This window comes from Megascapheus bottae, chromosome 4 (genome assembly GCF_031878675.1).
Source record: "Megascapheus bottae isolate mThoBot1 chromosome 4, mThoBot2.hap1, whole genome shotgun sequence".
NCBI lineage: Eukaryota > Metazoa > Chordata > Mammalia > Rodentia > Geomyidae > Megascapheus > Megascapheus bottae.
Window position 1 is genome coordinate 47961384 of NC_143512.1, and position 14612 is coordinate 47975995.

Here is a 14612-nt window from a genome sequence, read left to right on the forward strand (position 1 = left end):
ACAGAATGAGCAAGGTGGAGAGTGTGAGGTGATAGGGTCACAGTGGACACTTTGGTCTTCACAAGGAGTGAAAGGAAATCCACTGCAGGATTTGTGATATGAGCTATGATTTAAAGGAAAGTGGCCATGGTGGTGGCACACACCTGCCATCCTAGCACCCAGGAGATTGAGACAGGGGGATTACAAGTTTGAGGCAGGCCAGAGCTGCATAAAGAGGACATGGCTCAAATGGTAGAACATTTGCCTGGCAAGCATTAGGCACTGGGTTCAATTTTCAGTATGGCAAAAAGAAAGAAAAAAGAAGTGATGATAGATTGAACCAACCTTGGTTACTATTCACTGTGTCCATTTTTCAGCTCCCTTCTTTTTTCTTTGTTTGGCCAAACTCCTAAACTTCTCCAAAGTTATAAATGAAGCCATGGTGGCCTGGGCCACATGATTGGGCTCATTGGGATATGGATTGGGGCTTGCTGTCCATCATCTAGGCAGTGGCTCTCTGCTGCCACCATGTGGCCATGATGCAGTTCCACTGTCCACACTTACTGTATCTTCCAATCTGAGGGTTGTCTTCACCTCACCTCCATGTAGCTTACATATGGCAAGGAACTGATACCTGGACAGGAATCCCCTCAGCTTCCCAAAGGGGCCTCCAGTGTTGAGAAGACGCAAAGCCACCAGGTGTCTTTCTTTGGGCAGTGTAATCTTGCCTTCCCAGTCTATTGGCTGCCCCCCTTCTCCTGTGTGCATGTCCTTCAGACATAAGGATTTGAAAATGTAACCCCAATCATTTCTATCTACTTGCTCCCTCCAAGCCTGCCAGCTTGCAGTGTCACCTAGAACCATGGGGTTTGCTAATAGCAAGCCTCAACCCAGAATTAGTTACCCTCGGGACGGCTCCTGTTTAGACAGAGAAGGGCTCTCCTTTCCTCCCTAGAACCCACCGATAATCACCACTCTCTTGCTGATCAGCCGTGTGTCTGTCCACAGAGAGGTTTACCACAGCTGCGCCTCTGTTCTCTGAGATGGAAAAGGAGGAATTTGAAATAAATGGCCCTCTCAGGTCCTTCCTTCTACATCTAGAATTCTCCTTGCCACCATCATGATCTGGTGCTCTATAATACAATTTCTTTCATTCTTTCTTGAATATGTTCTTCACCTGTGGTCATAAAGCAAGATATCACTAATTTTTTTAGAGATCATGTTACAAAGGAATCTTACAATTATCCTGCTAACCTATGTATTTCATCCTCTTTCCCTACTTTATTTTTGCCTTATGACATATCATCAATTAGATGTTTACATTTAGAGTTGTGAGTCTATATTGTGTATGTTTATATTTTCATATTTTAACTTTTCTTTATCTCTCCATTAGATATGTTTATAAGCTGGTCATTCAGCCAGTGTCAGATTCACTTTGTCTCTGGCACTTAGAAGTGGAAGGTGAGGCTAGGCAAGGCATTACATCCTACAGTTCAGTTACTTGGGAGACTGAGGTGGACAGAACGCCTGAGTGCAAGAGTTCAGAGCTAATCTGGGCAGCCTCGAGAGATTTCGTCCTTGGGGGGGGGATAAAAGAAGTATATTGGGGTGCAGTGGCTCACACCTGTAATCCTAGCTACTCAGGAGGCTGAGGTCTGAGAATCAAGGTTCAAAGCCAGCCAGGGACCCAAAAGGACCTAAGACTCTTATCACCAATTAACCTCTAGAAAATGGGAAGTGAGGTTTGGCTCAAGGATAGGGGAATAGCCTTGAGCTGAAGAGCTCAGGGACAGCGCCCAGGCTGAGTTCAAGCCCCATGACCCACAAAAAAAAGGGGGGGTGGGGGCTGAACATCCCCCCTCCCCCCACAGCCTTGTTACTAGGTGATGGGAACAGACCTGCCTAGTAGACAAACAGGCATAGAGCAGTCATCCAGCTTGACCTACCGGAAGTGACTTCACTGTCCACAAGTATAAACCAACCCTTGCAACACAACATCACGGACATATGATCTAGGCAGCAGGCTCAACAGGCTTGGGGCGCCATCAGGCAACCCCTGCGGACTCCTGAAAAGGAGTTGCAGGTTTGCGAGGGGGGGGGGGCTCTAGATTCTAGTCTGCACCCAGAGTGCTGTATCATTGCACAACTGGATCCCGCTCGTATTACTGGTGAACGAACAACCCTCCCCACATGCATGAACAAGCCTTCTGGTGCCAATCTCCAGAATGATGGCCAAAGAGAAAATAGCCAGTCCCAGCTTGTCCATTCCTAATCAACCTGCTGTACATTCTAAGACTATTTCTTAGGGATAATTTCTCTAACATACTGCTTATACTGGAGTGCCTTTATCACTCTTTATTAGTGTGTATAGGTTGTACAAAGAGTCTTGACCAAATTCACCCACTCTATTCACTACCTCTTGCTTTGCTGAAATACTTTTTAAATTTTTATTGCCATTGAAAAGTGATATGCAGAGGGGTGGCTTTTTTCTTTTTTAATTTTTTTATGCTGAAGTACTTTTAAGGCAAAAGCATAAGACCCGGGGCCGGGAGTTTGGCCTAGTGGTTAAAGTGCTTGCCTAGCATGCATGAAGACCCGGGTTCGCTTCCTCGGAACCACATACATAGGAAAAAGTCGGAAGTGGTGCTGAGGCTCAAGTGGTAGAGCTCTAGCCTTGAGAAAACCCAAGGACAGTGCTCAGGCCCTGAGCTCAAGCCCAGGACTGGCAAAAAATAAAAAAATAAAATAAAATAAAATAAAAGCATAAGACCCTTTCTGATGGGAAAAAATATAAAGCAAATTAAAATCAAAAGCACCTGCTCTGAGTCCAGCTCCCAGCACTGACAAGAAGAGGGGCGGGGTGGAAGCATCAGCTCACCTGTCGGGGTGGAAGCATCAGCTCACCTGGTGACAGGACGCACTGCTGTGGCTGTGTTCACGAGCTTTGGCCTCACATGAATTTCAAGTTACTACCTGGTACAGTGCTTCCTTGTCCTCTAATTATGTATCCTGGCCCAGGCCCACACTTCCTAGCTAGGTTTATTTGCTAAGTGATAAAACACAACGGTTTCCATTCTTCATGGTCTGTGAGGATTTGATTTCAAGAATGAACAATAGCAAGCCCCCTGATGGTGAGGGTAGGAGAGAGATGGAAGGCTGCTTTGGGCTGAGTCCTCTCTCAGCTCACAGCTCATAGGGAATTTCTTTGCCATTTGTGTGAGAGCTAACAAGGCGGGGGTGGGGAGAAGAGTGGCAAGGCTGGCTCTCATTATGGAAGATGCTAGCCACCGGAGCAAGGCACATTTTCTCTAAATGTAATGTTCAGAAAGCAATTGAATTCAATCTTTTCTGACTCAAGATTACATAATGAGTTCTTATTGTGGAAGGATTTTCAATTAATACATTTAGTTCTTTTTCTCTTAAGGCAAGTCAGGTATCAATTTAAAAAAAAGAAAAGATGATTATGTAGCTCAACCCACCAAATTGCCAATTACAGCTGGACACAGTGGCTCACATCTGTAATCCTAGTTGCTCAGGAGGCTGAAATTTGAGGATCTCCATTCAAAGTCAGCCTGGGCCCAAAAGTTCATCAAAAAGGCTTTGGCTCGTGTGGTATATGCTAACCTTGAGCAAAAAGGCTCAAGACCAAAAGAGAATGCACATTGTATTTTCTTTTTTAATTTTTCTGGTTCTGGGGCTTGAACTCACAGCCTGGATACTGTCCTTGAGCTTTTGTGCTCAAGGCTAGCTATCTACCATTATATAAGCCACAGCTCAATTTCCTAAAATGCCCATTACAAAAGACTTTTTCTAGAAGACCCCAGGAAATTCTTGAGTTCACCTTGAGTATGGCAGGCGTCCCTGGACTGGTGCTTAGAAAGGTGACTTCAAGGACTGGAACCACAACAAGGCCACAAAACTCTCTCCAGAATGGAGCATGGAGCAAAAAGTTCCCTTGCCAGTCCCAGTGCCCAGGAGCCGGTAGGACCAGGCTAGACGAGGGGCATGGAGTGAGATCTGGGGAAGAGATGCTTCAGGTTAGGGAGACACTTCCCTTGGCAAAAACAACCAAGAGCTGTGAAATGCACGCAAGTGAGGGAACTGGATGGAAGGGAGAGCAGGAGGGAGAAGAGGAGGAAAGGGACGGCTTGGGTGGAATACATTCCTTCTCTCCTCTTTCTGGAATGAGCACACAATGCTGCCTGAAACTCTAGCAGCAAGCGCCTTTAAACCAAGGTGATTCTTTGTGTTTGCGTTCATGGCAGCACTGCTGATCTTAGCCCCAAGGGGAACAGTACAGCTACAAAAATAATGGTATATGCTAAATGGGTGAATGGTCAAACAGGTACATGAGTGATAGAAAACAGCAGGGACTCTCGTAGAAAGCCTGATTTGTGATGAGTTCTATGTTCAGAAGCATGCTAACAGGAATTCAGAAACTATGTGTTGCTTTTGTAATTTACCTTAATATTTTAAACCCATTTTGAAATGCACATCTCTGAGAATCTACGAGGATTCTCTGACTTGTTTCTACCCTTCAAGTCCCTTGAAATATTTGGGAAATCAGTGTCCTGAGGCTCCCCCTTACCTCTCCCATCAGATGAGTGTAATTGGAGATAAGAATCTCATGGTCTTCCTTGCCCCAGCTGGCTTTGAACTTTGATCTTCAGGTCTCAGCCTCTTGAGTAGCTAGGACTATAGGCATGAGCTACCAATGCCCTGCTCACAATGTATTCTCAGGGACTGCCTGAATTTTCCCTGTTGAGTCCTGAATGTCCCTTTCAGAATATTTACTAGTGATTTGACTGTGTGCATGTATGTATGTATATTTATAAAGTATATGTATGTGTTCATATATTTCATATATACACATATATATGTAAACAGTAAAACATGTTTGTCTGAAAGGCCTACACAGTATGATTTTAAGTAAATGAAATCCAACTGTGGAGATGAGAGTGTGGGGGGGCTGGGATGGGGAGGGGATGAGTAGGTAAAGGACAGGTGATTGATTTTTCAGGGCAGAGAAACATTCTAAGTGGTTTTATAATCATGGCCATGTGTCATTGCATGTTTGCCAAAGGCCAGAGAATGCACAAAACCAAAAGTAAACCCTAAATTAACAGTGAACTTCTGGTACTGGTAACCACATCAGTGCAGAACGAGAGGAAGCTAGGACAAATGGAAGCCTGCATCTGCTTAGATCTTAAGAAACCAAGCATTTCAGCCTCCTAGAACCATCTCCATGGAGATGATCTTTGGTACAGAGTATGTAGTTTCCAACAGTTTTATTTGAAAACACTTATCAGTATATTAAATCTTCTTATCTTTCTGGTAGTTATTTTCTAACAATAATAATGAAAAACAAACAGGAGAATACAAAAATCAGCTTCTTCTCCTCTCAAGAAATCCTGTGTTCCATTCCATCCAATATTCCACTTCCTTTATCTTCATTCCAAACTACTGCCTTCATGAGCCTACTACTTCTGTTTCCTTGGTGTCTTAGCCAAAAAAAAGTCTTTTTTCTCCACTTTAATATGTGCATTTTAGCCAATGAAGTCATCAGCATTACATAAATACAGGAACTGGGTCCCTGAAGCTCAAGGAGACACAGTAGTCCCTTTTCCTGTGAGGTATGAAGAAGAAAATAAGCACAATTAATTTCTTAGATTGTGAGGGACACATCACCAGGAACAGTCCAAGTAATGACACATAGTTGTTAAGACTTGCCAGAGGAAAACTCCATACTTACTAATTCACAAATCCAAGGAAGGTATATTCAAAATGTTTCATGTTGCAGCAGATAAGATGCTTTTCTTTTTTGGTTTAAAAGAAAAAAGTATCGGGACTGGGAGTGTGGCTTAATGGTAGAGTGCTTGCCTAGCATGCATGAAGCCCTGGGTTCGATTCCTCAGTACCACATACACAGAAAAGGCCAGGAAGTGGTGCTGTGGCTCAAAGGTAGAACACTAGCCTTGAGAAAAGCCCAAGGGTAGTGTCCTGACCCTGAGTTCAAGCCCCAGGACTGGCAAAAAAAAAATATCCGAAACTTGCCTTGCATTTACTGTGCCTTTCATACTCAGTGAGAGCCCAAAAGCTGGACTAGCATAGATACAGAAGGAAATTTATATTTTCCTATGATGTTAGTGAGAGGTCACGATATGAACCTAGTTTAGTTTCCTGCCCAGAAGACCACAGTGAGACCACTCAGTACGTTTACATTGTCCTTTCCAAAGAATACCTCTAGAAATGGGATGAAGGCAGCATGGTGTGGTAGCTGTAATTTTAACTACTCAGGAGGCAAAAATATGACGGATCACAGTTCAAGGCCAGCAAGAACAAAAGGTCAGATCATATCTTGCCAAAAAACTGGTGCTAGTAGCTCATTTCTATAATCCTAGATAATTGAGAGCTGAGATCTGAGGATCACTGTTCAAAGCTAGCCAAGACACACACTTAAAAAGCTGGAAGTGGAGATGTGGCCCACATAGTAGAGAATCAGCCCTGAGCAGAAAAAAAAAACCAAGTGGGTGTACAAGGCCCTGAGTTCAATACCAGCAAAATAAAGGAAGAATGATCAGCTGGGCACGGTGGCTCATGCCTATAATCCTAGCTACTCAGGAGGCTGAGATCTGAGGATCAAGGTTCAAAGCCAGCTTAGGCACTATGAAGTCCTTGAGACTCTTATCTCCAATTAATCACTAGAAAACTCAAGGGATAGGGTGGTAGTCTTTAGCTAAAGAGCTCAGGGACAGTGCCCAGACCCAGAGTTGAAGTCCCATGACTGACAAAAAGAATATTCAAGCAGATAAGCCCAACAGAAGACCGAAGGCACAATATAGCAGCTGAGCCTCTCTACCTAAAGGTTTGCTGATGAGCGTCTCATTGTAGGCTCCAATGACATACAACGCAATGCTCTTGAAAATAGCTCCATAGGCCATGTGCTGTAAAACTGGAATGTTGGGGAGCCATGACCTTCCTGAATGATGCCATCTTTCTTTCCCTTGCAGGGCAACAGGCTTTGGCTTCTTGAATGCACTCTGCAAAGCAGCGGCTGTCCTGGGAAACTTAATATTTGGCTCCCTGGTCAGCATCACCAAAGCCATCCCCATCCTGCTGGCCTCTACTGTGCTGGTGTGTGGAGGACTCGTGGGGCTGCGCCTGCCTGACACACGAACCCAGGTTCTGATGTGATGGAACAGAAGCCATTCCTCTGTGTGGGTCCTGCTCCTGAGTCATTTCTGTTGACTGGCTCAAGGCTTTGGATTTTTTTTTTTTTTGCATACATAGAAAGGTGTTCACGTATAAAAACTCTCTCTGTCTCTCTGTCTCTCTCTGTCTCTGTATCTCTCTCTCTCTCTCTCTCTCTCTCTCTCTCTCTCTCTCTCTGACTTAAAATGTAGATGCACATTATCTTGCCCTTCTTATGTGACTATGTACTAGTTTTGTTGTTTCATTTTTTCCTATGTGTTGTCATTTGTTTCTAACTATGATGCCATCTCCCCCAGAACAGTAGGAACATCTCTAAAATGTTCTTATCGGCCAGGCTTCCCTGCCATTCTGCGTACTGGAGATGAGAAGTTACAAAGTCAATGTTAGTACTTTCACAGACAGAGCCCACTTCTAAGACAACAGGAACAGAAAATGTAAGCGGGCATATTGTTGCATTTGTGCTGAGGAAAGGGATTTTTTTTTGTCAAACAGTGATATTTCCTGTTTACTTAGAAAAGGACACCCAGCAATTCTCGATTTTATAGCAGGGCCTCTCAAAGAAAACCATGGGAGCATATGCTGGGCTGGGTGGGGCTCTTTAAGTAAGACCCAGTGTTGACCGCTGACAGGAAAAACCAAACCTCTGTCAGTTAGCAGGAAAAAAATGGGGCAAGCTACAGGAGTGAGATTTCTGACAGAAAGCCCAAATATAAACTTCTGACAAATCTAAGAGAAAAAAAATCATCCTGTCTAGGAGTGAATTGAATGTGGCAGACAGCTCTCGATGTTTGAAAGTCAGCAACTCAAAGAGATCTTTTCCTCCATTTACCCCCTTTCCTCAGGCTATAATTGAACTTTCCAGAAACTATACCTACCTGCTTGATTCTTCTATTCCTCCCTGGTGATTGTAGATAGATATCTAAATTGTCATTGAAGGAGAAATTCACCTCCAAAGCCATTTGGAAATGCAGATTGATGCTTATTTCTGTACTTCTTTCTTGAGAGACACAGTCCCCTAGTCTTGTGGGTGTGAGATAGCATTCATCTCCCTGGCTCCCATCACCACAGGAGGCCAGTCCTCCATCATCCCTCAGCTGGGGCTGCTCTGCCCCAAGTAGGATCGGAGCCTGCTTCCATCCCTGAGGCACCGCCTGGCTCACAGGAGTGTCTCCAGGTGTCCAATTGCCTGTTTTACCTCTGGCTTCTGCCTAGGCTCAGGCAGAAGGAACAGGTCAGCAGGACACTCCCAAGGGCCAGCTGCTCACCTCAGGACTCTCTCATCCATCTCTGCCAGTCCCCGCCCTGCCCCCAGCTTGTCCATTTTACACATCTTCTTTGAAATCTGAAGCCTCCTTGTAGATTTAAAGCCCATGACTAGCAGCCAGGAACAAATCCTGGATTTCAACAATATTCCTTTCTAAACTGCCCATATCTTGTTAGAGTGCGATCCTTGTTTCTTATGACAGGCCAAGTCAGGAGACCATAGTCTTGGAGGTCTCCTGAAAAAAAAAAAAGGCAAACTTGTGTTTTGCTTTCCCCTCCTCATCATACTCAGAGTTGTCCTAGCAGTTCCCTGGGCTCCCTCTTCCCCTCCTCTCCCTCCCTGCCAAGCCCATCTGCCTCACCACCCCCATCCCTCCTTCCTGGAACTCAGATTCTGTGAAAAGCTCTTGCACTAACATAAACTATTAATCCACCTTTCCTCTCAAGTAATACAAGGGACATCTTGGATTAGGGGCGCAGGGGTAGCAAGGAAGAGGCTGGGTCTCTGGGGATATGTATGTTCCAAGCCAGAGAAATCAAACTGAAATCTACAAAGGCAACGGGAAAAGATCACTAAAGTCTACACATGATTCCTTTAAAAGACACCACCAAAGAAACAACTTATCCTCACCTCTTCCTCCTGTCATGTTCCCAATGAGTTTAAACACCCAAAAACATGCATGTTGTGTTGCTTTTTTTCTCTATGTGAGCTCATTTCCCTATCTACTCTTTGATTTGTTTTCTTAAAAAATACCCTAGCATGTTTTTTGTTGTTGTTGTTACATGTAGCATGTACTGAATTAACTCCATCTACCCATCCAAAAAGGAAGCATATGTTTGCATGGGTGTCCCCATCTCTAGGCTTTTGTGATAGCTGGCTTTGCTTACTAGATTTTTCTTTAGTGTTGAAATGTCTATTTGTCTATCATAGGGTCTAAATGCAGAATCTATCTCCCCAGCTGCAAGGCACTGTTATTGACAATTTTATTTGAACACTGAATTGGGTCCATGTGGGTTAAACCAGCAAAATCTTCTCCTTCATGAGACCCTCCACTCTGTATGTCTGTCACAAGAGCCATCCTTTACCTTCTGTCACTTCATCCAAGCACTCAGGTGGCCCAAGAAGGATCGCTTCTAATCTTCTGGACAGACTGTGGTCACAAACCTTCTTGGTCACCACCTTTCCCATCTTTGTTCCCTTTTCTCTGCCACCCTCACACTGTGTGTTATTATCTAGAAGAGGGCTCAAGTTGTTTGCCAAGTATGTGCTGAGCCTGTCAGGATCATTCTGGGGTTACCTGGAGATTAAGATACAAACATGGAACAGAACTGTCTCGGTGGTACCCAGTGGATGGTATCCATCCACAGTAGAAGGAAAAGGGAGAATTGGTGCAAAAATGAAAGCCAAACAGTTAGTCCCACTTGCTCTGATATTTCCAACTTCTTTCCTAATTCAGCATTTTCCCCACAACCCATTGGAATCAATCCAAGCACACTTCTGTTGTGACTACGAAATCCACTTGGGAAAAACAAGCAAGCCATTGCACCAATTGTGACGTTAGTACTATCTGCTCTCCCAGGTTGGGTCCTAAGGCTCCAGCTCACACTCACACTTGCTGCCTGACTTGTCTCACACCAGAGTACTGGCCTGGAAAATAAGGAATCCTAGCCCAAATTTCACCACGAGGTAGCAGATACCCCTGGTCTTGCTAGAATGTAAGTCATTGAACATCTCTATTCCTCAGTTTCCCTGACTATAGGAAGGATTGATAATCTGCTCTCCAAGATTCTAGCTGATAATCTTGAAAATTGCTTCCTCTGTCACCTTCTGATGCGAAACCCATCTTGAATTGGTTCAGCTTAAACACTGAATAATCAGAAAATAAGAAAAAAAAGAATAAGAAGTTGGAAAACCCTTCTGGAATAAGCCAATGTAAAGTTCTCTTGTTGTCTGTGCTCTTAACTTCTCAGGATTCTGAGCCTGTCTCGGTTCAATGCCAGTTGGACAGCTCTCATTGCTCATCCAGGCAAGATACCCTCATAGAGGTAGCCTCTATAAGACTGTGGTTTAATTTCCTACTCCCTTGTCCTACAGTGTCCCAGTGATTTTACCTAAATTAGCAAATACATGATTTATAAATCTCACCAAATCAGAATTCAGGTGTTCACCAAAACTCCTTTGTTGTTTTGAAGACTATCTTAAGAGAGCAGTAAGGAAGATGGGAAGAAAAGTAGTGACAGAGAAAGAGTTCAAGATCTTCCTGGGAAGGTTCCAGTAAAGAGACTAAAGCATCAAGGAGACACTCTCAATTCTGGGAGTGTTTCCAGAACATTCCATGAGAATTCTTTGGGATTTCTTCTGCCAAACAAAATAGAATATGATACAGAAAGGGTTGTACCTATTTCTTCAGGAAGACAACTTACCTGCATAAAGCTAGGAATGTCTGAATTTGGCCTTTTCCTGGACTCATAGGAAACAACTGGCATATTGTTTTTCAAAGGCCTATTAGCTGTATATGAAGTTTCCCTTATTGTGCCAAATTTAGTCCAGTTACCAAACCTCCAAAAGCACCAGTCAGTCATGTTGCAATAACAGAAAGAATTCTGCATGATATTCTTATAGCTTTTGGTCCTGCTGAGAAAAACATATGTTTTAAGTAAAGCTTCTCTTGTAATCTGTGTGGTATGGACAAAAGAAAATTGTCAGGCTCCCCTAAGTATATTGCATATCCCTTTCCTTGTTTCGGGCAGTTGGCAGTCCTCCATGAGCTATTCTTTTGCTCGAGATGTAGGCCAGGAGACTGTCCAACAATCTCACCAGCTGGACACAAGTCATTGCCAGAACCGACTGCTTTCCATTTTTCTCAGCATCTAGACACTACTCAATCAAGCCAGCATTTTGAGTGACCAAGATACAGTCCATGGTTCTATTTAGGGTCTTTGTTATAGTCAACAGGTCTAGATGGAAGGGAAAGCTAGACAGGACACAGCTAGTTATTTTTATGATTACTTGATAAATATTGACTCAGCACCTCCTTTGTGCCAGGGAGTGAGCAGTGTGCCTTGTGCAGAGAACTAACCTGCAGGATCTACATGAGAGTAGGAAAATAGGGGGAAACAAAAGGGAAAGCAATTTCCTGTTGACCACATTATATCTTAAGCCTCCCTTGTCTCCTACCATAAGCACAAAGTTATTTTTCAAAGTTTCAGACAAGTAGTGGCCTGCAACATGTAGTAACTGTGCACAACTATGCAGGAATTGGCACTGCCCTTGATAGCAGGTGAGAGCGCTTTTGACTGGCTGGCCTTTGTGGGAAGGAATATTAACCAGGGCATGACAAATGAGGAAATGCATGGCAGATACACTGTTTCTTCAAAAGATCTTAGCAATATGATGTAAAAATCAATGTTAATAAATTCTTTAATAAAAAAAGATCTTAGCAGCAAATGGCACTAAGATATTACTTAAGAAAGGCCACTTAGCTAATTAGGAGACTGAGATCTGAGTATCACAGTTCAAAGCCAGCCTAGGCAGGAAAAGTCTGTGAGACGTAACTCCAGTTAAACACCAAAAGAGCTGGAAATGAAGTTGTGGCTCCAATAGTTGAACACCAACCTTGAGTGAAAAAGCTAAGAGACAGTGCCAGGGCCTGAAGTTCAAGCCTCAGTATTGGCGTACACACACACACACACACACACACACACACACACACACACACGCACGCACACACACAATGGAAGAAAGGAAGGAGGGATGGAGGGAGGAAAGAAGGCAGGCAGGAAGGAAGGAAAAATAAATTATTTAAGGAAAAGAGTTAACACAAAGATTACACCAGCTTTCTAGAGAGAATCATTTTTAAGTGCTTTCATTGAACGCTGTCTTCTCAGGGTGTGAAACTGGAGAGCAGAGCTCTGACAAGTAGTTTCCCTTGTAGTACACGGTTTTCTCTCCCAAGGGGAGTCTAGTAGGCAGTTGTGGAAACTGACAGCTGGCTGCATCCCCAGCCTTTGCCTCTGGGATGTTCCCTTTGTGATATTGAAGAATGTGCAGAATTGTCTGCAGACATCCTAGAGCAGCTTCCCCCTTCTCTAGCTGCAGCAGATAAGTCACCCAGAAGGTAGAGCCTGACAATCACTGACTAGGGCAATTTCGAGTTTCAGTTTAACGGCAGTGTGAGCTGGTTAGAAAGTGTCTGTACCCTGCAGAGACCTACCCAGCAGGAGTGGACGGTGGGAGGGACAAGACAAAGAGAGGGTGGCTGTCCGTGACCCTCTGAGAACTTCTCTTGTCTTTTCCCTCACCTACTCTGTCCTCTGGAAGAATCTGGAGGAAAAGTCTAGCAGCTCAGCTATGGCACCTGAAAGGCAAGGGCTGCCCCTGACCCTTTGTGCCAGGAGAGGTAGACAGTGCCTGCCTGTCCATGTCTGCAGAGGTCCTTTGCTGGGCTGAAGGTTCAGTGCCTTCCACTCACACTTCAGTACTAAAATCACAGAGCTCTTTTCTCCCTGCCTACCAAGCCACCCTTTCCTTCTCCTTAAAGCCAAGAATGCCTACACTTGGAGGAGAATGCACCCTTTGTGCCCTGATAGAAGCTGAGACAGAGTTTAACAACCTGCACACCAGTAATCTTCCCAAGCAGGAGGGTGCATTGCCTGAGCAGTGTCTGCCAACCTGGCATCAGCTCAGGGGGCTGACGTCATCTCAAGCCAGCCTTGAGCAGAGCTGGAACAGTCTCAAAACCATTTCTTCCGAGTCAATTGTTAAAGTTCCAGGAATTTGAAGAGTTGGTTGAGAACCATGACCATGATTAAAAATTAAGCATAAGGAAGTTATATTTTAATCAAGTTACTAAGTACCTATTCAGTCTCGTTCATATGACAATACATATTCATACTCATTTTGCCCTGTTTTGTTATTATGTGTCTGGAGCTACAGATGTCTATAAAACTCACATCCTACAAGTGCCATGGGAGACACCATGTTTAGATGATGACATCGGAAAGGTGGCAGGGGATGTATGAAGCATAGAAATCTACCAAGGCTTCAAGTCAGACTTCTCCTCTTACCACTAGGATGTTGGTGAGCATTGACTGGGGTATCACTGCTAAGGCCCTGAAGAATATTTGGTCTCCTGTAGTTCAGCAATAGAGCTCTTGTCTAGCTCAGCTAGACCAAAAAAGGAAAGAGAGAGAGAGAGAGAGAGAGAGAGAGAGAGAGAGAGAGAGAGAGAGAGAGAGAGAGAGAGAGAGAGAGAGAGAAACTTCGTCTCAAGGCCAGGCTATATAGAATTGAGCCCTATGGGCTTGTGGCTCAGTGCTACTCACAGGCCTGAGGGAAGAAAAGGTTCAGCAGGTTCAACCTGGCTTAGTACCCAAAGGGATCATTCTGCTTTCATATTGGGTCAGAATAGGGCCTGCAGTGCAAAAGAATCTACTGCTGTTCTTTGGATGTTATTCCTTCTGGGAGATTGTGGAGTCAGTTGGCTTTTTCATGCTGTGCAAGTAAAAACAGGCTAGTCTGAAGTTACAAAGGGTCTCCCCTAAGTAGTCCACAAAGGAAATCCCATCCGTCTTTGACATTTACCAGGCCTGCCTAGACAGAGCTTGGCAGAGTGGCTTTCATTTCCACTGTGATGCTAACATATTCTTTATACTGAGTCCATGCCCTGAAGCAGTTCAGAAAGGGAGAGAGAGAAGGAGAAGAAGGAGAGAGGGAGGGAGGGAAAGAGAGGGGGAGAGAGAGAGAGAGAGAAAGAGAGAGAGAGAGAGAGAGAGGCTCTTTGTTGATTTGTACTTTCCAAAATGTGGATATGTCACTTTTGCCTGACCTAGGAACACACTAAGCAGACCATGAGTCCAAGTTTAATGTCTAGATGGGTGAAGAAAGGCCTAGCAGAGTTTCCCTGGGGTCCACTTCATTTGAACTATGGAGCCTATAGTTTGTTCTCTTTTGCAGTGAGAGCTGGGCAATGTCCTTGGTACAGATGTTTTGCTCTATGTTCTTTTCTTTCCACTTTCTAATGCTCTGTATGGCCTTCTGCAGTGTGTGTCCCAGTTACCCCTATTGTACTGTACAATCTGTGTGCTGCATGTGTGAACCCTTTTAAATTCTGTTTTAGACTTCTGGAACTGTCATCTTAAGTACAGCTGATCTAGCT

At 44.2% G+C, this 14612-nt stretch overlaps 1 protein-coding gene across 1 annotated transcript in view; it reads left to right on the forward strand.

Moving 5' to 3' along the window:
- Positions 1–7410, forward strand: part of Sv2c (synaptic vesicle glycoprotein 2C) — a 92720-nt gene extending 85310 nt beyond the window's left edge. Inside the window, exon 12 of the mRNA XM_090331136.1 lies at positions 6990–7410. Within this exon, the coding sequence (XP_090187262.1) occupies positions 6990–7173 (184 nt within the window). The 3' untranslated portion in view covers positions 7174–7410. The remainder of the gene's footprint in view (positions 1–6989) is intronic.
- The last annotated feature ends 7202 nt before the right edge of the window (positions 7411–14612 follow it).